This window comes from Mobula hypostoma, chromosome 1, assembly GCF_963921235.1.
Source record: "Mobula hypostoma chromosome 1, sMobHyp1.1, whole genome shotgun sequence".
Lineage (NCBI taxonomy): Eukaryota > Metazoa > Chordata > Chondrichthyes > Myliobatiformes > Myliobatidae > Mobula > Mobula hypostoma.
In genome coordinates, this window is record NC_086097.1 from 181,531,040 (window position 1) to 181,553,470 (window position 22,431).

The 22,431-nt window shown below is 45.3% G+C and overlaps 2 protein-coding genes across 8 annotated transcripts in view; both read left to right on the top strand.

Annotated features, from left to right (window-relative positions):
- Positions 1 to 8,319, top strand: part of LOC134353133 (anion exchange protein 2-like) — a 265,524-nt gene extending 257,205 nt beyond the window's left edge. For all 5 annotated transcript variants that reach the window (XM_063061096.1, XM_063061077.1, XM_063061103.1 and 2 more), the window contains one exon: positions 104 to 8,319. In XM_063061096.1, the coding sequence (XP_062917166.1) occupies positions 104 to 184 (81 nt within the window). In that variant the 3' untranslated portion in view covers positions 185 to 8,319. The remainder of the gene's footprint in view (positions 1 to 103) is intronic.
- Positions 8,320 to 11,464: 3,145 nt separating this feature from the next.
- Positions 11,465 to 22,431, top strand: part of LOC134353164 (nucleolar transcription factor 1-like) — a 125,724-nt gene continuing 114,757 nt past the window's right edge. For all 3 annotated transcript variants that reach the window (XM_063061165.1, XM_063061155.1, XM_063061148.1), the window contains exons 1-4: positions 11,465 to 11,830; positions 13,050 to 13,161; positions 18,594 to 18,769; positions 21,823 to 21,906. In XM_063061165.1, the coding sequence (XP_062917235.1) occupies positions 11,630 to 11,830; positions 13,050 to 13,161; positions 18,594 to 18,769; positions 21,823 to 21,906 (573 nt within the window). In that variant the 5' untranslated portion in view covers positions 11,465 to 11,629. The remainder of the gene's footprint in view (positions 11,831 to 13,049; positions 13,162 to 18,593; positions 18,770 to 21,822; positions 21,907 to 22,431) is intronic.

Sequence of the window (22,431 nt, forward strand, 5' to 3'; positions counted from 1 at the left end):
CCCCATAGCAGCTGTACAGTGGGAGAAGGCTGTTCGTGTCAGGGACGTGGTGTGATAACCTGTGCCCATCCATCTCTCTGATCACTATCTTCTCTTCCCACAGCTGGACGCAGATGATGCACAGCCCACCTTTGATGAGAAGGAGGGGTTGGATGAATATGATGAGCTCTCAATGCCTGTGTGAGGCCACGGAACCAGCTGTAAAATCCTCTTGTGAAGCTGGATAAGGATGGAGGAGCTCATCAACACCCGTCACCACAGGCACCTGTCAGCACACCTGTCACCAACACCCATCACCATCAACCTGTCACCACCAACACACTGCAGCATCTGTCAACTACACCCATCACTGACACCTGTCACCGATGACACTCATCACAAATATCTTTTACCATCACCTGTCACCATCAGCACCTGTCCACACTGTCAGCACAGTCATCAGTCATCTGTCACAACACTCAGTATCAACATCTGTCAGTATCAGTATATGTCACCAAGGACCATGTGTGATCTATTGCTGTCACCAAAGTCCACCTCGGCCAAATTACATCCAGCTCTCGGGGCTGTTCATCACCTTGGGACTGAGGCAGGTCGGGACCAAGCTCCATGCTACCATAACCTGAATTCAGGAACCATCCATGCACTTAAGTATTCCTTTGTTTCAACATCAGGAACGAGAAAACCCAAGCTGGTGTTTCAGAACTTTGTGAATGTTCCTGACATGCGGAAACGACAGCTCTGTAACATCATTCCTTAATGAGAGGATGCAGGAGAAGAAGCTGCTGGTCTGATCTAGGACATTCCCTCCAGCCGTGAAATCGCTTCAGTCGTTAATCCCAGAGACAAGTGCTGGTGCTGCTCAACAATGCCACCACTCAATTGAACCACAGAACCCCTGTTCACCCTTCCCATACCCTCCACTCTACCCCCCCATGTGAAACCATTGAGCTGTCATTGGATTGTGAAAATTTAGCTCTTGGCCTTCCTCTCTGCAACACCCCCCCCCCCACACACACACACACACACACACACACACACAGCACCGCCATCACCACCTTGCCCTCTGACTAAATGCTTTTCCTAGTCGGGTGCAACTTTGTAGGCTATCCAATTTGATTGAATTTCCAAGCCCTTTGTGCTCAACTGCCAGTCTTGATGTGAACATTATTCTGCCTCTGTATACACAAGAGAGCCTGCAGATGCTGGAAATCTTGAGCAACACACACAAAATGCTGGAAAATCTCAGGTCAGGCAGCATCTATGGAGGGGAATAAATAGTCAATGTTTCAGACCAAGATCCTTCATCAGGTCCTGATGAAGGGTCTCAGCCAGAAATGTTGACTTCATGGTTGCTTCCTGACTTACTAAGTTGCACCAGCATTTTGTGTGTGCTTTTCTGCCTGTACACCTCCAGCACTGAGGCTGTCCTGGGTCCTGCTGTGGATGTCAATGTTCTGTTTGGAATTCAGTCCTGATCTCCAGGACACAGAGCTATAATTTTTGTCTGTGGATTTTGATCACGGGGTGAGTGCCAAGTCCATCCAGCCCATGAAGATTGTCTCTTCCCTCAGAGAAAGGTTTGGATAGAAATGGGTCTCATTTGCAGTTGTAACTGGTTGTTTGGCATAATTCAGCAGAGTTTCACATGTGTGCAAAACTCCCCAGAGCTGAGGGCCTCACCCAGCTGAAGTGGGTGGTGAGATCAGGCCCTGGTCAATGCTACTGGCTTTGAATGTTGCCAAAGATCCATTTGATTTGTGAGGTGAGTGGGTCATGAATGGGCACTGGGAATGGGGGAGACATGGGGAGTCTCTACCCCTCTGATGTGTTTGTCACTTCAAGTCCAGAGATGCCACTGCAGGAGCCAAGCCCAATCACAGAGTTACACAGCACAGAAGCAAGCCCTTCAGCCCAACTGGTCCATGCTGACCAAGATGTCCATCTAAAGTCAGTCCCATTTGCCTGCATTTGGCCCGTATCCCTTTAAACTTTTCCTATCCATTTACCTGTCCAAATGTCTTTTAAATGTTAGTGTAACTGTTGAGCCTCGGCTCCACAGAGAAAGCAAAAGGTGCATACATAATCTTACAACCAAAAATATTTAGCCAACAGTTTGCTTTTGAAAGGACCAAAGATCCTACAGTCCAACTGATTTCACGGGCAAGCCTTTCACCCTCTGAACCGTGTGCTGTACTGTTGGGTGATGCACAATAAATGGTGATGTGTTCCTTCCCCAGTGTTCATCGTGTGACCAGTTCCCATGTCAACAGTCCAGTGCGGTTTCCAGTGGTGGATCACAGTGCCAGTTGTTCCCATGGGAGTTCTTGGTGCCAGTTGGTCAATTGCTGATCGGTTCAGCGGGTAGAATCCATTGCTGCCTTTTCAGTGGCAGGTGGCTATGCTGGCATGACCAGACAAGTACTAGTCCCAAGTGCCCCCAGTGAGGAGGAAAGCAAACACTGGGCCATCCTTGATCAAAACCAACTGCTGTATCCATCTTCCCTACTGTGGGTCTTACAGTCTCTGTCCCTCACCAACCTGTCCACACTGGCCTGTAGCTTCAACAGGTTATTAAATTTTGTATTTATACAAACTAGTGTCAATTACTTTAGATTTCGAGTTAAAATCTAGGTGACCTTTTTTTCTTATCCTTTATATTTGTACTGTAGGTGTTCACTTTGAATGGCCTGCATAAAAATCATTTTGTAGTAGAAGTAACAATTATTTCATTAATGAAAATAACACCAGGGTACAGTGCTGATGGGAGTGTCTGTCACTGTATAATACTGAGTACAGTACTGGTGGGGACGGGTCTGTCGCTATATAAACACCAGGGCACAGTACCAATGGGGTCTGCTCTGTCACTGTATAACACTGGGGTAAAGGCCATAGTCTCAGAATAAAAGGACATCCTTTCAGAACTGAAATGAGGAGGAATCTCTTCAACTAGAAGCTCATGTATCTGTGGAATTTTGTTGCCAGATTGTGATGGAGGCCGAGTCATTGGATGTACTTAAGGTAGAGACCGATAGGTTCTTGATTGCCCTTCATTAGTTGAGGGATTAAGTTCAAGAACTGTGAGGTAATGTTGGAACTCTATAAAATTCTGGTTAGACCACACTTAGAATATGATGTTCAATTCAGGTCATCTCATTATAGAAAGGATGTGGAAGCTTTATATGGGCTACAGAGGAGATTTACCAGGCTGCCTCTTTGATTAGTGAGCTTGTCTTATAAGGAAAAGTTGAGCAAGCTAAGGCTTTTTCTCTTTGGAACAAAGTAGATTGCGAGGTGATTTGATAGAGGTGCTTAAGATAAGAGACACTGATAGAGTGGATAGCCAGTGCCTTTTTCCTAGGGTGGAATGGCTAATACAAGGAAAGTTATAGGGGGGATGACAGAGGGAGGTTTTTGACAGAGTGGTGAGTGCATGGAATGCACTGCCTGTTGTGTGGTCGTAGAGGTGGATTCATTAGGGACATTTAAGAGACTTCTGGATTGGCACATAGATGAAAGAAAAATAGGGGGCCTTTTTAGAAAGAAGCATTAGATTTATCTTAGAGTACATTAAAAAGTTAACACAACATTGTGGGCCAAAGTGCCTAGACTGTTCTATGTTCTATGTAAAGGAGATAAAGGTTATGGGGTTAAAAATTTTCTGCTATGATTGAATGGCAAAGCAGATACAATGACCAGGTGCTGCTCTACAGTGTTATGGGTACAGCACTGCTGGGGACTGTTGCAGGTTGGTATTAGTGCTAGTTGCAATATTTTTCACTGATCACAACTGAGGCAACATGATTATCGCAGTGTGGATTTATGTTTGGGAGGCAAATCTATGAGATTTTAAATCTGTAGATCCTGTCAAACTGAAATAAAAACAGAAAATGCTGGACCATGCAGCAGATGAAGTAACATCTGGGGAGAGAGGATCTTTTCTAGATTTTGTTTCATCCTGAAGCTGTTCAACCCGAAATGTTAACTCTCCACCCTAGTGACTCCTCTTTAGTTTAGTCTGCAGTTGGCCTCAAATACTTTTACGACAGAGATGGGTTTGAAATGACCCCTAAACCAGAGAGCTTAGGTTTAAGGATAGTATACCAAGGAATAAGTGGTGTAGGGAGGTTTCCTCTTTTTGAATGAATTTGGAAAGAGTGCCACCAGGGAGTGATGAGAATTGGGAATTGAGAAGCTGGGGATAATAGGAATTTTCTCTCCTGGCTGAAGTGGGGGACAACAGAAGTTGCCAAAAATAAGTGAGATACAAGAGATTACAGATGCTAGAATCTAGAACAACAAACTCTGCTGGAGAAGCTCAATGGGTTGGGCTTTATTTGGGGATTTGTTTGTGTGTGTGGGGGGGGGGTAGAGAATGGGCGACGTTTCAGATCGAAACCCACAGCTCTCTTCGATAACCTGGTCTGTCCAGTATCCTCAGGTAGAGGTGTGATGCCCACAGTTGGGAAGGGCTTTCCTCTCCTCCATCCGTGATTTGGGGGCAAAGTGCCAGGGTTTCTAGGGCCTTATAGGTGATTCCTCTCCCCATCTTTAATCATCACTAAGTGCAGCAAAGTCAGAATCTCCAGAGGACAGGACTGTTGTTAGAGTTAGCGTCCCTCCAGGGTTACTCTCTCCTACGATCTGCTCCCTGTCCCCCGCCGGCTAGTGAAGCAGGCTGAAGGTGAAGTTTGGTTTTTGGTGGAGCCGCATCTGGTGTCTGATTTCCGCTCTCCAGCGGGTAGCGTCCTGTCATCGCCCACATCTCATCGCATCGCTGCTGTCCTGTAGCACGCTCCCTGAAGTCTACCTCTGACCAAGTTTCTCTTTTAGATTTCTACACTTCTGTGAAGTGCCCTGAGACTTTTCTGTGTTAAAGGCGTCTTAAAATTGCAAGCTTGTAAATAAAGACTTCGCGATCACCTCTTGTGCCTGCTGCCAGCTGGTGGTGGAATGTTTTTGCTGCAATAATGCTGATTTTATTATTGATCCCTGGTCCTAAAGTCTTCTCTCGGGAGCCACCCTTTGGCTATTAGTGACATCTACTCCCTGCCGCCTGTGTGAGGTGTTCCTCTCCCCCATTCCCACCCCACCGAGTGCTTCTCATTAACCCAGCGTATCCAATAGAAAGATCCCAAAATATGAAAATGAGCTGTAGTGAGGGAGCGTCACATTGCGAGGGGAGGTACCGAGGGGGCATCAAACTATAGAATATGCAGTACTGAAGGAGGGCTGCAATGTGGGAGGAACAGTACTGAGGGAGCGCTGCACTGATACCGTGGCTGAACTGAGAAGATCTGGTGGGGCACTATTCGGAGGACAGCTGGTCGGTTGTGAAGCTGCAAGAAACTACAGACACAATGACAGCGACAATTGGCCTGACTTTATACGGAAAAGGCAGTGTCCTTAACGTCCTGTCAGGGTAGATTGTGGCTGTCTCAGAATTGTAATCAATATTCTTTGGGGAAAATTCAGATGCTGTGTAATTAATAAATCATTTGTGAAATCAATATTCCTCTGAGATGGTTCTGCCTGTTAACGTAAAATGATTTGGGGGGAAAAACGTTGCCAGTTGAATCACATTTGACGGCTGTTAGTAATTTACATGTCCATTAAGTACAGAGGGGGGGATCACAAGCTCTGCTTGCTGAGAACACCGTCAATTGGAAATTGGAAATTCAATTGAGCAACACACACACACACTCACTCACTCACTCTCTCTCTCTCTCACCCCACCCCCCGCCCCTCTCGCTGTCGCTCTCTCTCACAATGCTGGAGGAACATAGGTCAGGCAGCATCTCTAGAGGGAAACAGCCGGTATTTCCGATTGAAACCTTAATCAAGACAGGAAAGGAAGGGGTCAGAAGCCAGAAAAAGAATGTTTTTTTTTGGGGGGGTCAAACCTGGGAGGTTATAGGTGAAAGAGGTAAAGGGCTGAAGGATTCTCAGTTACAACTGCAGGTCGAAGGCTGGGGATCCTGTGGGGAGCGGCTCCCCAATTGTAAAGCTTGAATCAGGGCTGGGACGGAATACCCTCATCTTAACCAGATGAGGGCAACTCAGATGACATCCAACAAGAGAAAATCTACAGATGCTGTACATCAAAGTAATGCACACAAAATGCTGGAGGAATTCCGCATGCCAGGAGGCATCTGTGGAAAAGAGTGAACAGTCGACGTTTCAGTCCGAGACCCTTCACAGTTCTAATAAAGGTTCGCGGTTTGAAACATCGACTGCTTAGTCTTTTCCATTGATGCTGCCTGGCCTGCTGAGTTCCTCCAGCATTTTGTGTGTGTTACACTGACGTTCAACAAGCCCTGAAACCTTGGAGAAAATAGCCCATGAAAGGCATTGTGACTGCGGAATATACAACCTGACCGCTCTAAGTGTTCATTGGCACCATCTAATCCAGTTATACATTATTTAAGAGTAATCCAGATCATATCCATAATGTATGACTTTCTGGATAATACATATCTGTAGAGGAGATTTTTGAGGATGTTGCCTGGATTGGAGTTATGATGAGAGACCTTGGTCAGACCCCATTTGGAGTTCTGTGTTCAATTCTGGTACCTCACTACAGGAAGGATGTGGATACTATAGAGTACAGAGGAGATTTACAAGGATATTGCCTGGATTGGAGGGTTTACCTTATGAGAACAGGTTGAGTGAACTTGGCCTTTTCTCCATGGAGTGATGGAGGATGACAGGTGACCTGATAGAGGTAAAACGATGAAGGGCATTGATCATGTGGATAGTCAGAGGCTTTTTCTCAGGGCTGAAATGGCTAACACGAGGGGGCATAGTTTTAAGGTGCTTGGAAACAGGTACCGAGGGGATGTCAGGGGTAAGTTTTTCACACCGAGTGGTGGATGCATGGAATGCACTGTCAGCAGCGGTGGTGGAAGCAGACACAACAGGGTCTTTTAAGAGCCTCTTAGATAGGTACAAGCTTAGAAAAATAGATGGCTATGTGCTGGGGAAAATCTAGGCAGTTTCTAGGGTAGCTTACATGGTTGGCACAACATTGTGAGCTGAAGGGCCTTTAATGTACTGCAGATTTCTATGTTCTACAAGAGACTGGATGAACTGGACTTGTTTTTGCTGGAGTGAAGAAGGCAGAAGGGTGACCTGATAGCAAATATATTAAACTATAAGAGGCACAGAGCAGGTATATAGTCAGAATCTTTATTCCAATAGCAAGGCAAGGTATCGAAAGATGCAGAACTATACCAGGTAAATGGGCAAAAAAAGGTCTGCATGGTCATAGAGGATTGACGCACCAGTTTCTGTGTGGTTCAACTCTGACTGTTACCTGGATGGAAGATGTATGCCTTATATTCTAAATGGAGCCATTTATCACTGAACCAGCCTCAACACTTGCCTTGGAAGCCATACCTGTGATTCTTGGTCCTATACATGAGTGAAGTCAAATGAGCTGTGCCAATACCAGGCATTTCTTGCAGAGTCAGTCAACTGTTTACTCTTTTCTATAGAAGCTGCCTGGCCTGCTGAGTTCCTCCAGCATTTTGTGTGTATTCCTATCAGAGTCACGCCTATGAGCCATGCATTCCCAGAAGACGCACCAGTAAACTGTACGTTTCCAGAAGACTCACACCAATTAAAATGGCTTACAAATTTGATGCTGGTTTGTAGTTCTGACCTAAAATGGCTCTCTAATCCAAAGGTCTCATTTATATACTGCTTCAAAAGAACAGGCCAAATGAAGTAGGGAGGTGGTGTTAATCAAAATATTTCCAGAGCAGATACAGAAGTAGTGGAAAGTGATGTGGAATTGATTGGATTTAAAATCATGAGCAGCAGGAAAAGAAAGATAAGTATGGGAATAATTTATAGACCACTAAAATAGGACTTCTCAGCAAGGCAAAGCACAAATATGGACTACCAAGGACACCTTTAAAGAGCACTGCAATTATCTTGGGAGATTTTAATCTACATGCTGATATGATGAAACTGACAAAGACATAGTAGAAGAATTTGTGGAATGTATCATGGACTGATTTTTAGAGCAGTACATTGTGGATTGTGTCCAAGGAATGGGATATGTTTGGCTTGGTCTAATTTTAAAAAGGGATTTTCTGGTTAAAAAGAAAAAATAAACTCTTGACCTCACAATCTACCTTGTGGTTAGTTCTTGCACCTCATTGTTTGCCTGCACTGCACTTTCTCCAACCGTTACTGCTTCTCCCTTGTCCTACCTTGATGTACTTGTGTTTTGAAATTATCTGTGTGAGTGGCATGCAAAACTAAAATTATCACTGTACCTCAGTATGTGTGACAGTTAATAAATCAATTACCAATTAAAAGATCCTTCAGGAGGTTTGTGACTACAATTTGATGGAATACCAAATGAAATTTTAGGATGAAGCAGTTTTCAAAAATGGTGTGCAGGCTGGAGTTGCCTAAGCTGGACTGGGTACAGACAAATCAGAATCAGGTTTATTATCATTGGCATGTGACGTGAACTTTGTTGACTTAGCAGCAGTAGTTCAATGCAATACATAAAATAGAAGAAAAAATAAAATAACATTAATAAACAAATCTTATTCAGTAGACCTAATACTATATATATATATACATATATTGAATAGATTTTAAATAATGCAAAAAACAGAAATACTATGTATTTTTAAAAAGTGAGGTAGTGTCCAAGGGTTCAATGTCCATTTAAGAATCGGATGGCAGTAGAGAACATTGGAAGACATTCAAACAGTTGATCTATAACCGAGACACAAGAGACTACAGATGCTGGAATCCAGAACAACGAATAATCTGCTGGAGGAACTTCAGCGGGTCAAGCAAGAATTTATTGGGGTGGGGGGAGAGAAGGAATTGTCAACATTTCAGGTCATAATCCTGTATCAAGACCCTGCTCAGCAAGGGGTTATCTCAATTCTTATCAATGCACCATCTTTGCTGGATGCTTCATAGCTTGATATGGCAACTGCTCTACACGTGACCACAAGAAACTGCCGAGTTGTTGACACAGCACATCACAGAAATCAGCCTCCCTTCCATGGATTCTGTCTACTTCTCTTGCTGCTTCAATAAAAAGGCCAGCATAATCAAAGACCTCACCCCAGACATTCTCTCTTCTCCATTCTCCCATAAGGCAGAAGATACAAAAACAAGAAAGCACATACTACTAAGCTTAAGGACACCGTTATCAGGCTCTTGAACAGACCTTTGAATGATAAGATGGATTCAGCCTGACAATCTATCTCATTATTATCTTGACCCTTATTGTTTACACTATTATTGATTTACCTTGTTCTACCTCCAAGCACTATATGATTTGATCTGTATGAACAGTATGCAAGAAAAGTTTTCTCTATATGTTGGTACATATGACATTAATAAACCAAAGCAATGCCAATCAAAAAGAGCAATTCCATGAGAAAGAGGTACGATCATGTTAATAAAAACGTCAAATTGAAAAGTGGGCATACAAAGTGGGTCAAGGGTTTGTCGTACACCAAGGGGTCTAAGTGTTCCAGAGAATGAATCATTAAAAGCTAGATGTCAGGTCCAAAGAAGGCAATCAGCATCTTGGCCTTCATTGCAAATGAGTTGGAGTTTAAAATTAGGGAGATTTTGTTGCAGTTGTACAGAGTGTTGGTGAGGCTACATCTGGAGTACTGCAGTTGGTTTCCTAATCTATAAATAAAATATTTTAAAATAAAAAAATAAGCAGTCCAAAGGAGATTCACCAGAGTAATTCCTGGGATGAGAAGTTGCCTGAGCAAGACAAATTATACATTTTGGCTTTGTATTCATTGGACTTTCAGAAGAAAGAGGGGTAACCTTAATGACGATGAAGAAGTATGGTACCTTAACCTTTATTGGAAAGAGCATTAAGTACAAAGGTCAGGAAATAATGTTTCAGCTGTACAGAACATTGGTAAGATCAGATCTGGAATATTTTGTGCAGCTCTAATTGGCATACTATTCGGAAGGATGTGATTAAACTGGAGAGGGTGCAGAAAAGATTCACAAGAATGATGCCTGGATTGGAGAGTTTGAGGAATAAGGAGAGGCTGGGTTGGCAGGAGGATGAGGGATGTTGATCCCAGGGGATCATGGGTTTATGCTTGCGGTGGACTGTGACCTCTCAAGGGCACAAGCCTGGGCGGGAAGATTTCAAGAATCAGCTGTTGCCTATGCAGCGGGTTCCTCCTCTCCACGTCGCTGATGTAGTCCAAGGGAAGGGCAAGCGCTGGTACAGCTTGGCACCAGGGTTGTTGCAAAGGTTGCCAGAGTGAGGTTGTAAACAACATCAAACTGCCTTAAGGACACCGGCTCCGGATTTTCCTCGAGGTTTACTCCCAAAGCCTTTCCTTTGGGCGGAGGTTTAAAATCAGTTTTCCTTCTCTAAGGCTGATGAGCCCCACCTGCCTGAAGCAACTGGTTTTGAGGCTTCAGGTGACTTGATAGGGGTTTATAAAATCATTAGGGGCATAGGTAAGATGGATTTACATCATCTTTTTCTAAGGGTAGGAGAGTATAAAAGCATAGGTTTAAGGTGAGAGAGGAAGGTTTAAGGTGAAAGAGGAAGGTTTAAAGGGGGCCTGAGGAGACAGGCTTTTCACTCAGAAGATGATGGATATATGGAATGAAGGGCCAGCAGAAGTGGTAGAGGCAAGTACTATTAAACATTTTCAAAATACATTTGACAGGTACATGAATAGGTAAGATTTTGCCTACAGATCAAATGCAGGCAAATGGAACTACATCAGAAAGACTAAAGGGAAACAGCAAACACTAAAAATCTGGAACAACACACAAAATACTGACTGGAGGAACTCAGGAGATCTGGCATCATCTATGAAGGGGAATGGACAGATAGAGACCCTTCTAATGGACACCTCTCAGAAAGACACTTTTGAAGGGATGGATGAGGTATGCTAAAGAAACCTTTGACTCAAAACATGAGGGCTTGGGTAACTGTTGGGATGTTTTCGCTAGTCTCAATCAAGGAGGTATAACTACAAGATATGGGGATGGTCATTTAAAACTGAAGTACATTGAAACTTATGGATTCTTTGCCCAAGTGTGTGGGTGGTGGAAACTGGATCATTAGAAGTATTTAAAATGGAGATGAATAAATATTTGATAGTTTGAGGAACAGACGGGTATGGAAGTAATGGCACCGAAAAGGAGCTGAGGCCAGTAGAAAAAACCATGAGAGTGTTGAATGGTGTGGCAAACTTGAGGGGGCTGACTCCCCTCTGTTCCCGTGTCCTTGTGTTCAGCCTCCCTGGGACAGAAAGTAAAACTTCAGCCTGTATCCACTTCTGGAGGTTATTGAGGGGAGAAGAAGAGGTAGTTGTTGTCGTTGTCCCTGGCTCTCAGGGTTGAGGGGAGCGGTGGGCAATGGCCATCCTTGGGGGCTGGTCTCACAGGTGTGACAGGAGGGGGTGGTGTCCACGGGGTGTCTGGGAGGCATTTGGCCACGCTCTGGTGCGGGTCCACCGGGTGTGAGGTTGATCGGCCACCCTGGGGTGCGGGTCCCGGGGTGGGCCACGTCACGTTTAAAGTGTCCCCTGGGGAGCAGAGACAGTGCTGAACGCCGGACAGCACCCTACCGACCAACACGGAGCCAACAGGCCGAATGGCCTCGATAGCTGAGCGACCGGCTCCACGGGGCGGTCATTCGGTGCCAGAAGAAGGCCAAGCTGGAGCCCGGGGCTCGGACACGCTCCCGTGGCAGCAGCGTCGGCCCCGGGTGGGGCGCCGGGAGCGGGCGCGGGCGCGAGCGCGACGGCGCCTCTTCAGCCACGCTCGCTGTGTGAGGCCCGGACGCGGCCGCCGGGTGAGGGCCGGGGAAGGGCGGAAGGGTGGGGGGAGTGCGGTGAGGGTAGCCGAGGCCCGGGGCTCCGCGGTGGCCTCCCGTCCCTCCAGGTACCGTGTTTAAGCTGGCGAAAAGCGGCGGTCGCGGCCACGGCCTTACCTTGGCGAGAGGCCGGCAGCTCGCAACTGCTTCGGGGCCCGACGGCGCCTCGGCCTTTCGTAAGCCGCGGTACCTAAGGGGATCAGGACAGCTCCGTCCACTGGGTAGATATCGGCATCAGTCAACGGGTCCAATCCAATCCGGTCCGGTCCGAGAGCGGGGGTCAACGCGTTAGGTCAGATGCAGATTACTTTGACCTATTTGGCTTATTTAATGTAGGCTAGTTAGTGTTATGGATAGGGACTGGTTTGATCTATCAGATCATTGGGACTCGTCAGGTCCTTGGGTCTGGTGTAGGTAACCTTACAGGCAAACCTGGGGGGTTGGGGGGAGGTTCGCACTGTGGGCGCAGCAGGTGGACTTAGCTTTGTCTGCCTGAGACCACGTACAGGATTCTGGCTCTGGAGTGAAGGAGCTCTGTAAATCTTCGTGCTCCGAGGGAACAGACTCATTGTGAAACTGTCTAGGTTATACAGACCTTGTTTTTATCTATTTTTCATTTGGGGACGTGGGCTTTGCAGGTTGAGTCAGCCTTTAATTGTCAATTCCTGCCATTGCAGTGGTGAGCTACCTTGAACTACTGCAGTCTTTGAGGTACCCCAGTGCTGTTTGGGGGGGGGGGTGTTCCAGGATTTTGACCCAGTTGCAGAGAAGGAACAGCAATGTATTTCCAAGTCAAGATGGTATATGACTTGGAGGGTCACTTCCAGGAGGTGGCACTTCCTGTGCTTTTCCCACCCTTTTCCTCTCGGCTGGTTGAGGTTGTGGATTTGGTAGGTGCTATCTAAGGAATCTTGAGAATTGCTAATGAGCTGCTGCTATTGTGTAGTGGCGAAGTGACCAGATAGTTGTAGATGGGTAGTTTATCGAATAGGCAGTATGATATTAAGCTTCTGAAGTCTCTGGAGCAGCACTCATCCAGGCAAATGGAGAGTGTTGCATTAAGCTCCTGTCCTGAGCCTTCTCGATGATGGACAGGCCTTGGGGAGTTAGGAAGGGAGTTGCTTGGGCAGGGGGACCCAGGAGTTGTTTGATTGCCAGGTATTTACTTGCACTGAGCTTGTGTGTTTTGCCTTTTCAGTCATTTCCTCGCCGCTCTGAGGAGAGCAGAACTGGGACAGTAATGGCCACCGTAAATGGGACATCAACAGTTTCCTCCTCCGTTCAGCCCATCACCATCAAGGAAGAGCCTGGTATGGTCTGGTGCTTCCATTTTCTAAGCAGGGCTTAGAGTAATTTTCCAAGTAACAACCAGGATGAGGATTGGGTGGAGGAGTAGGGCAGGTAGACTTTTACCTCAGGTAGGGGAGGTTTAAGATAAGAGAGGAGAAATGTAAAGGAAATCTGAGGGGTAACTTTTTCACCCAGAGGGTGGTGGGTATATGGAACAAGCTGCTAGGGGAAGTGGTAGAGATGGGTACATTACAACACTGAAAAGGTATTTGAACAGATACTTAGACAGGAAGCAACTTGAGGGACTCCACCATCCAGGCCATGCTCTCTTCTTGCTGCTGCCGTTAGGAAAGAGGTACAGGACCCTTAGGTTCCACACCGTCATGTTTACGAACAGTTAGTACTCTTCAATTATCAGGCTCCTGAACCAGAGCATATAAATTCACTCACTTCAATACTGATCTGATCCCACAACCTATGAACTCACTTTCAAGGACTCTACAATTCATGGTTTTGATATTATTCGTTATTATTATGCTAGAAGGTGATAAATGAAGCAAGGTGGGTGGGAGAGGTGAGGGGCTGGAAAAGAAGAAATCTGATTGGAGAGGAGAGTGGACCAAGGGAGAAAGGGAGGTGGGGCACCTTGTTTTTCTGTTTTGTATTTGCACAGTTTGTTGTCTTCTGTACCTTGGTTGTTTGGTCATCTTTGATTGTGTGCAGTTTTTTATTAATTCTTTTGTGTTTCTATGAATAACTACTGTGAATGTCCACATGGAAATGAATCTTTGAGTAGTATATGGTGACATATACGTACTTTGAAGTTTGGATAGGGGCCTAATGCAGGCAAATGAGATGAGACATCATGATCAGCAAGGACAAGTTAGGCTGAAAGGCCCTTTTCTATGCTGTAGAATTCTGTGATATGGTTTAGATACCAAGCTTTCAAATCACATGATAGGGAACCTGGAGGTGCAGGAGTCTTGGGTCCTATGCCAGCAAATTCAGAATCAGTTGTTGCCATGCAGTCATTTGGTTCCTCGACCAGCTTCATTTGACTCAGCACCAAACTAACTCTGCTGCTATGGAAACACAAGGAAATTTGCAGATGCTGGAATTTCAAGCAACACGCACAAAAGTTGCTGGTGAACGCAGCAGGCCAGGCAGCATCTCTATGAAGAAGTAGAGTCGACTTTTTGGGCCAAGACCCTTCGTCAGGACTAACTGAAAGAAGAGCTACTGAGAGATTTGAGAGGGGGAGGGGGAGATCTGAAATGATGGGAGAAGACAGGAGGGGGAGGGATGGAGCCAAGAGCTGGACAGGTGATTGGCAAAAGGGATATGAGAGGATCATGGGACAGGAGGCCTAGGGAGAAAGAAAAGGGGGAGTGGGGAAGCCCAGAGGATGGGCAAGGGGTATAGTGAGAGGGACAGAGGGAGAAAAAAACGAGGGAGAGAGAAAAAGAATGTGTATATAAATAAATAACGGATGGGATACGAGGGGGAGGTGGGGCATTAGCGGAAGCTTGAGAAGTCAATGTTCATCCCATCAGGTTGGAGGCTACCCAGACGGAATATAAGGTGGTGTTCCTCCAACCTGAGTGTGGCTTCATCTTTACAGTAGAGGAGGCTGTGAATAGACATATCAGAATGGGAATGGGACGTGGAATTAAAATGTGTGGCCACTGGGAGATCCTGCTTCCTCCACCATCAACTCTGCTCTCAAACGCATCTCCCCCATTTCACGCACATCTGCTCTCACTCCATCCTCCCGCCACCCTACTAGGAATAGGGTTCTCTGGCGGACAGAGCATAGGTGTTCAGCGAAATGATCTCCCAGTCTGCGTTGGGTCTCGCCAATATATAGAAGGCCGCATCGGTGCACCAGAGGCAGTATATCACCCCAGCCGACTCACAGGTGAAGTGTCACCTCACCTGGAAGGACTGTCTGGGGCCCTGAATGGTAGTGAGGGGGGAAATGTAAGGGCATGTGTAGCACTTGTTCCGCTTACAAGGATAAGTGCCAGGAGGGAGATCGGTGGGTAGGGATGGGGGAGATGAATGGACAAGGGAGTCGCATAGGGAGCGATCCCTGCTGAAAAGCGGGGGGCGGGGGGGGAGGGAAAGATGTGCTTAGTGGTGGGATCTTGTTGGAAGTGGCGGAAGTTGCAGAGAATTATATGTTGGACCCGGAGGCTGGTGGGGTGGTAGGTGAGGACAAGGGGAACCCTATTCCTAGTGGGGTGGCGGGAGGATGGAGTGAGAGCAGATGTGCATGAAATGGGGGAGATGCGTTTGAGAGCAGAGTTGATGGTGGAGGAGGGGAAGCCCCTTTCTTTAAAAAAGGAGGACATCTCCTTCATCCTAGAATGAAAAGCCTCATTCTGAGAGCAGATGCGGCGGAGACGGAGGAATTGCGAGAAGGGGATAGCATTTTTGCAAGAGACAGGGTGAGAAGAGGAATAGTCCAGGAATAGCGAGGGGCTACTGCATCCGTTGCTCCCGATGTGGCCTTCTATATATTGGCGAGACCCGATGCAGACTGGGAGATCGTTTCGCTGAACACCTACGCGCTGTCCGCCAGAGAAAGCAGGATCTCCCGGTGGCTACACATTTTAATTCCACGTCCCATTCCCATTCTGATATGTCTATCCACGGCCTCCTCTACTGTAAAGATGAAGCCACACTCAGATTGGAGGAACAACACCTTATATTCCATCTGGGTAGCCTCCAACCTGATGGCATGAACACTGACTTGTCAAACTTCCGTTCCACCTCCCCCTTGTACCCCATTGGTTATTTATTTATTTATATACACACATTCTTTTTCTCTCTCCTTTTTCTCCCCCTCTCTATACCCCTTGCCCATCCTCTGGGCTTCCCCCTTGCCCTTTTCTTTCTCCCTAGGCCTCCTGTCCCATGATCCTCTCATATCCCTTTTGCAATCAATTGTCCAGCTCTTGGCTCCATCCCTCCCCCTCCTGTCTTCTCCTATCATTTCAGATCTTCCCCCTCCCCCTCCCACTTTCAAATCTCTTACTAGCTCTCTCAGTTAGTCCTGACGAAGGGTCTCGGCCCGAAAGGTCGACTGTACCTCTTCCTAGAGATTCTGCCTGGCCTGCTGCGTTCACCAGCAACTTTTGTGTCTGCTGCTATGGACTCACTTTTGGGGACTCTGCAGTTCATGGTCTCGGTACTATCTGTTTACTTTTATTCGTATGATTTTTTCTTTTCTGCACATTGTATGTTTATCAGTCTTCGGTGTGTGTCATTTTCCATGGATTCTATTGTGTTTCTTTGTTTTGTGGTTGCCTGCAAAAAGATGAATCTGAAGGTTGTATATGGTATACATATTTGGATAATAAATATATTTGAACATTGAGTTTTAAAACCAGGTTACATCTGCTGAATGTGATTCCTCAGGTTATGGTATATCTGATAATCTGTTTACTGTTGAGATGAGGGGAAATTTCATTATTCAAAGAGCTGTGAATCTTTGGAACTGTCTACGCTGGAGGGTTTGGGAGATCCAATGACTGAACATTATTCAGGGCTGGGATTAATAGATCATGTAGGAACATTGAACAGCCCAGCAAAGGGAGCTAGAGGAAGTTGATTCATCATCACCTTATTGAATGACAGAATACATTTGTTGGCAGGGAGTGTAAATACTCCAAGTAATAAAAACTACAGATTGGTGAGCCATGCAGAGCAACCATGACTCTGAGCTTCCTGTTGCCTGCCAATTTATTTTGCCTTCCCACGCCCCCTCTAATCTCTCTGTCTGTGGTCTCCTGTCTGTTAGAGTGAAGCCCACTGTAAATTTGGGTCAAAGCAAGCAAATGTTGCTAGCTTAGATTGGCATCTTGGTCAGTAGGGACAGGTTGGGCCGAAAGCCCTGTTTCCTTGCTGTATTACCCTGTGACTCTGTAACTTGAACAATATCTCAGGATTTGTCTGGGCGTGTTGCAGCCTGCAGGACTCAGTGTAAACTTCTCTAGCTTCACATGACTTGCTCGGTTTTCTGTCTTTATCAGGACCAGGCATTTCTGCTTACCATTTCCCATTTCAGATTCAAAATCAGATTCATTTACCACATGTATATCAAAACTTCCAGTGAAATGTGTCATTAAGGTTAATGTTCAACCAACGCAACCTAAAGTTAACCCACTGAGGGTAACCCGCAAGTGTTGCCACACATTCCAACGGCAATAAAGGATGCCCATAATGTTCAGCAGAGCAACAGAAGACTTCAACTCCAGGACAATAAACAGGCCTCCATCCCTGGAACAGGCCAGGCCACCTCCAGGCTTCCGGCCCTTGGTCTGAGACTCTCAGACGTGCAGACATCAGGTCTCCAACCTCCAGTCCCTGGCTGTAGCCATAGACTCACAGCCATCCAACTTCCAGACAGGTTAACTCTGGGGTTTCAGTCTTCTGGCCTCAACCTCTAGACTCACTGACTTCAGTTTTCCACCTTTGTCAATTTTAAAATTTATTTGTATGTTCTGGTTTTGGTGTTCTAGGCTTATCTTTATGAGCTGGATCATATATCATCCAGACTTGACCATTTAAACAACACATTTCACAGACAAGGACTATACTGTCCATTTGCTGGTGACAATATTTCACCCTAAGGGCCCAAAGGATCAATGGGGACCTGAGTCACCCTAACCACACACTATTCCATCTGCTACCATCTGGGAAAGCCAAGACCAACAGGCTCTGGGACAGCTTTTTCCACAAGGCCATCAGACTGATTAATTCACATGGATACAATTGTATTTCTATGCTATATTGACTGTCTATAAATTGCAAATTTAGACGGAGATGTAATGTAAAGATTTTTATTCCTCAGGTATGTGAAGGATGTAAGAAATAAAGTCAATTGAAATCCTCCTTTCTGCTTTTTTAGACCAACTTACTGTCTCTCTTTCTCTCTTGGAGACTGCAGATTTTGGAATCTGGAGCAGTAGACAAAGTGCAGGAAGAACTCAGTGAGTCAGGCAGCATCTGAGGAAGAAAATGATCAGTTTTAGGTTGAGATCCTGTATCTGCACCAGATGCAGGATCTCAACCCCTAATACCGACTCAACATTTCCCTCCATAGATGCTGCCTAACATACTGAATTCCACCAGTATTTTGAGTGTTGCCCTCTGTCTTTCTCAGTTCTGAAGAAGAATCGTTGTCCTGAAACATTAACTGTTTCTCTCTCCACAGATGCTGCCTGACCTAAGTTTTGCTAGCATTTTCTATTTTTATTTCATATTTGCAGCACCTGCAGTTTTAAATTTTTTTTATTTACAGTTGGGTTCAGAGCAGCATTGAGATTGAGAATTCATGTTGGGCAGTGGGGTGCTGGGACTACATTAGTGGACTGAACAGAGGTGTTCACAGTGAGTGTGTGCATCTGATGGAGTGTGCTGCTCATCAGCTCTGTAATTGTTTCAGATTTATGGAGTAAAGATGACCTGCTGTGGTTATTGGATCGAATAAAAGGCCTCATCCCCGAGGGAGACTGCATGAAGTACAAGACCACTGAGTCTCACTTCAACTGGGAGAAAGTCGCATTTGGACCCTTCACAGCAGAAATGTGCCGTTTGAAATGGCTGAAACTGGCCTGTGAGGTTAGTATGCATAAAATGTATAACAGGAAAACTCAGCTGGCCAGCTGTTTAGGGTTTTAATAGGAGAGCATTGTAGGAACAGTGATGCAGTAAAGTTTGTTAGTGCTACTCAAGAGGCAATGTGGCAGTGGGGAGGGAACTAAAGCAACAGTTTAACAGGTGACAGGATAGAGGAGAAGGTAGGGGTTAGGCAAAGTAAGACAAACAGGTCCAGGGAAATGAACACAAAGGGGTTGATAGGCTGCAGTGTATTTACTTCAGTGCGAGTGGTACTAGGCAGGTGAACAGAGCAAGGAACTATGATGTTGCAGCCATAACAGAGACTTGCTTGAGAGAGAGAGAGAGGGACTGGCAGCTCAACGTTTCTGGGTTCTGATGTTTCAGATGAGATAGAGAGGGATGTGCAAGAGGTGGAGTTGCATTACTAATCAGGGAGCATGTCACAACTGCACTCAGAGAGGATATCCTGGAGGGTTTATCCACTAAAGCATGTAGGTAGAGCTTAAAAATAAGAAAGGTGCAATCACTTTGATGGGTTATACTACAGGCTGCCAAATGAGCAGCAGGTAAAGGAACAGCGATGTAGAGATTATGAAAAGATGTAAAAGCAACAGAGTTATTGAAGTGAGTGACTTTAATTTCCCCAATATTGACTGAGACTTCTTTGGTTCAAGAGGCTGAGATGAGACGGAATTTGTTAAGTGCATCCAAGAGTCCAATTGTGGATAGTCCAACTAAAGAAAGGGGCAATACTGGACCTTGTACTGGAAATGAGACTGGTCGGGTGGTTGTGGTTTCAGTGGGAGAGCATTTTGGGAAACGTGAACAGTAAGTTTTAAAATAGTTATGAATAAGGATGAACCTGGACCTTGGGGTGCAGGAGAGAGGGGAAAGGGATTGCTAAATTGGGGAAGACAAATTGCAACATTATTGGGCAGGAGCAACGGAGGGTAAATAGGGAGCAGCTGTTAATGGACAAATCCACATACAACGTGGAAATCTTTTAAAAACCAGCTGATCAAAATTCAGTACCAACATGTTCCAGTGAGGACGAAAGATGAGGATGGCAAAGTTCAGGAACCTTGGCTGATGAGACATTGTAAGTTTAATCAAAAAAGAAAAAGAAGGTATGCGTAACATGTGCAGGGTTGAGGGAAATCCCAAACCATTTTATATGAACATTTAAAAATAAGAGAGTATCTGGGGAGAGAGTAGAACCACTTCAAGTCAAGTCAAGTCACTTTTTATTGTCATTTCAACCATAACTGCTGGTACAGAACATAGTAAAAATGAGACAACGTTTTCCAGGACCATGGTGCTACAGGAAAACAATACAAAAACTACACTGAACTACGTAACTACTCTGACGGTGGTGTCTGAAAAGAGGATGCTGTCCAAGTTGCATGCCATCTTGGACAATGTCTCCCATCCACTACATAATGTACTGGTTGGGCACAGGAGTACATTCAGCCAGAGACTCATTCCACCGAGGCGCAACACAGAGCGTCATAGGAAGTCATTCCTGCCTGTGGCCATCAAACTTTACAACTCCTCCCTTGGAGGGTCAGACACCCTGAGCCAATAGGCTGGTCCTGGACTTATTTCCTGGCATAATTTACATATTACTATTTAACTATTTATGGTTTTATTACTATTTATTATTTAAGGTACAACTGTAATGAAAACCAATTTTCCCAGGATCAATAAAGTATGAGTATGACTATGTAAGAAAAAACACAAAAGCTACACTAGACTACAGACCTATCCAGGACTACATAAAGGGCACAAAACAGTACAGGCACTACAATAAATAATAAATAATAAACAAGACAGTAGGCACAGTAGAGGGCAGTAGGTTGGTGTCAAGCCAGGCTCTGGGTATTGAGGAGTCTGATGGCTTGGAGGAAGAAACTGTTACATAGTCTGGTCATGAGAGCCCAAATGCTTCGGTGCCTTTTTCTAGATGACAGGAGGGAGAAGAGTTTATATGAGGGATGCGTGGGGTCCTTCATAATGCTGTTTGCTTTGCGGATGCAGTGTGTGGTGTAAATGTCAGTGATGGCGGGAACAGAGACCCCGATGATCTTCTCAGCTGATCTCACTATCTGCTGCAGGGTCTTGTGATCCGAGATGGTACAATTTCCGAACCAGGCTGTGATGCAGCTGCTCAGGATGCTCTCAGTACAACCTCTGTAGAATGTGGTGAGGATGGGGGGTGGGAGATGGACTTTTCAAAGCCTTTGCAGAAAGTAGAGACGCTGCTGGGCTTTCTTTGAGACAGAGCTGGTGTTGAGGGACCAGGTGAGATTCTCCACCAGGTGAACACCAAGAAATTTGGTGCAAGAAATTCTTAGTAGAATTAATGTAATTATGATGCTATTAGGCAGGAACTTGGAAGTGTAAATTGAGAATAGATGTACTCAAAGCAAATACACAACGAAAATGTGGAAGTTATTTAGGGAGCATTTGTATGGGTTTCTAGATAGGTTTGTCCCATTGAGGTAGAGAAATGATGGTAGAGTGAACACTACCCTAATGATAGGTTGACAAGAAATATGGAACATCTAGTGAAGAGGAAGAAAGAAGCATACTTAAGCAAGGATCAGACGGCTTTTGAGAGTTATAAGATATCTAGAAAAGAGCTTATGAAAGGACTAAGAGTGAGAAAGGAACACGGGAAGGCCTTGGAGAGTAAGGTTAAGGCAAACCCCAAGGTGTTATATACATAAGTGAAGAATAGAACGATGACTGAAGTGAGGGCAGGACCAATTATGGATAAAGAAGAAACATGCGCCTGGAAGTAGGGGAGGTCCGTAATGAACACTTTGCTTCAGTTTTTATTGCACCGATGCATGCATGCACTTATGCAGATGACAATAAACTTGACTTTGACTTTGCCAACCCTCCCCCAAATCTGTTTCCACCAGTTATGTCACCCCTTTACCTATGTGCCAAGGAATAACCCCAGTTGAAAATGTGATGTTTTGCATTTTGAGAGCAACAGGAAGGTTTTCATTCACCCTGTAGCACAACTCTGACTCTCATTTCTCCAGATCAGAAAATATCGCACGCTGAGCGAACTGCTGGATGATGCAGAGGAGCTGGTGAAAAATCCATATAAGGGCAAGAAGCTGAAGGTATGTGTGAACACAGAAATGTTGGCACAGAATCTGACACTGACAGGTACATGAATTAGGAAGCTTTTGCCTTGGTGTTGTGGTAGAATTAGTAATTAATAATCTACACACCATCTTGGTAGTTTGAGAACTTGAGCACGGTTGAAGTAAAAATCCTATGCCAGGAAAAGTGATGGCAAAGCAGTCAGAGTGTGTTAAACACAAAAAAATCACTGTTACTTGGGTAAAGAAGTAGTGTCCTTGCCTGATCTGATCTGTCCTCATAGTTTAGAAGATGAAGTGATCTCGATGAAGGCGTGTAATAGAGGTATGTTGTTTCACATGACTGGGCTGTCTAGAAACAGGGATCACTCTCACCATTCAGGATTTGGACATCATTGATGATGGGGTGGTGATTATTTGGAATTCTCTAGGCAAGAGCCAGCGAGAAGCACAACTATTGAGAACGTTGAAGATAAAGGTTGTAAATGTTTTGTTGAATATTGAGGGAATCAAGGTATGTGTAGCTACTGCAGAAGATTGGCT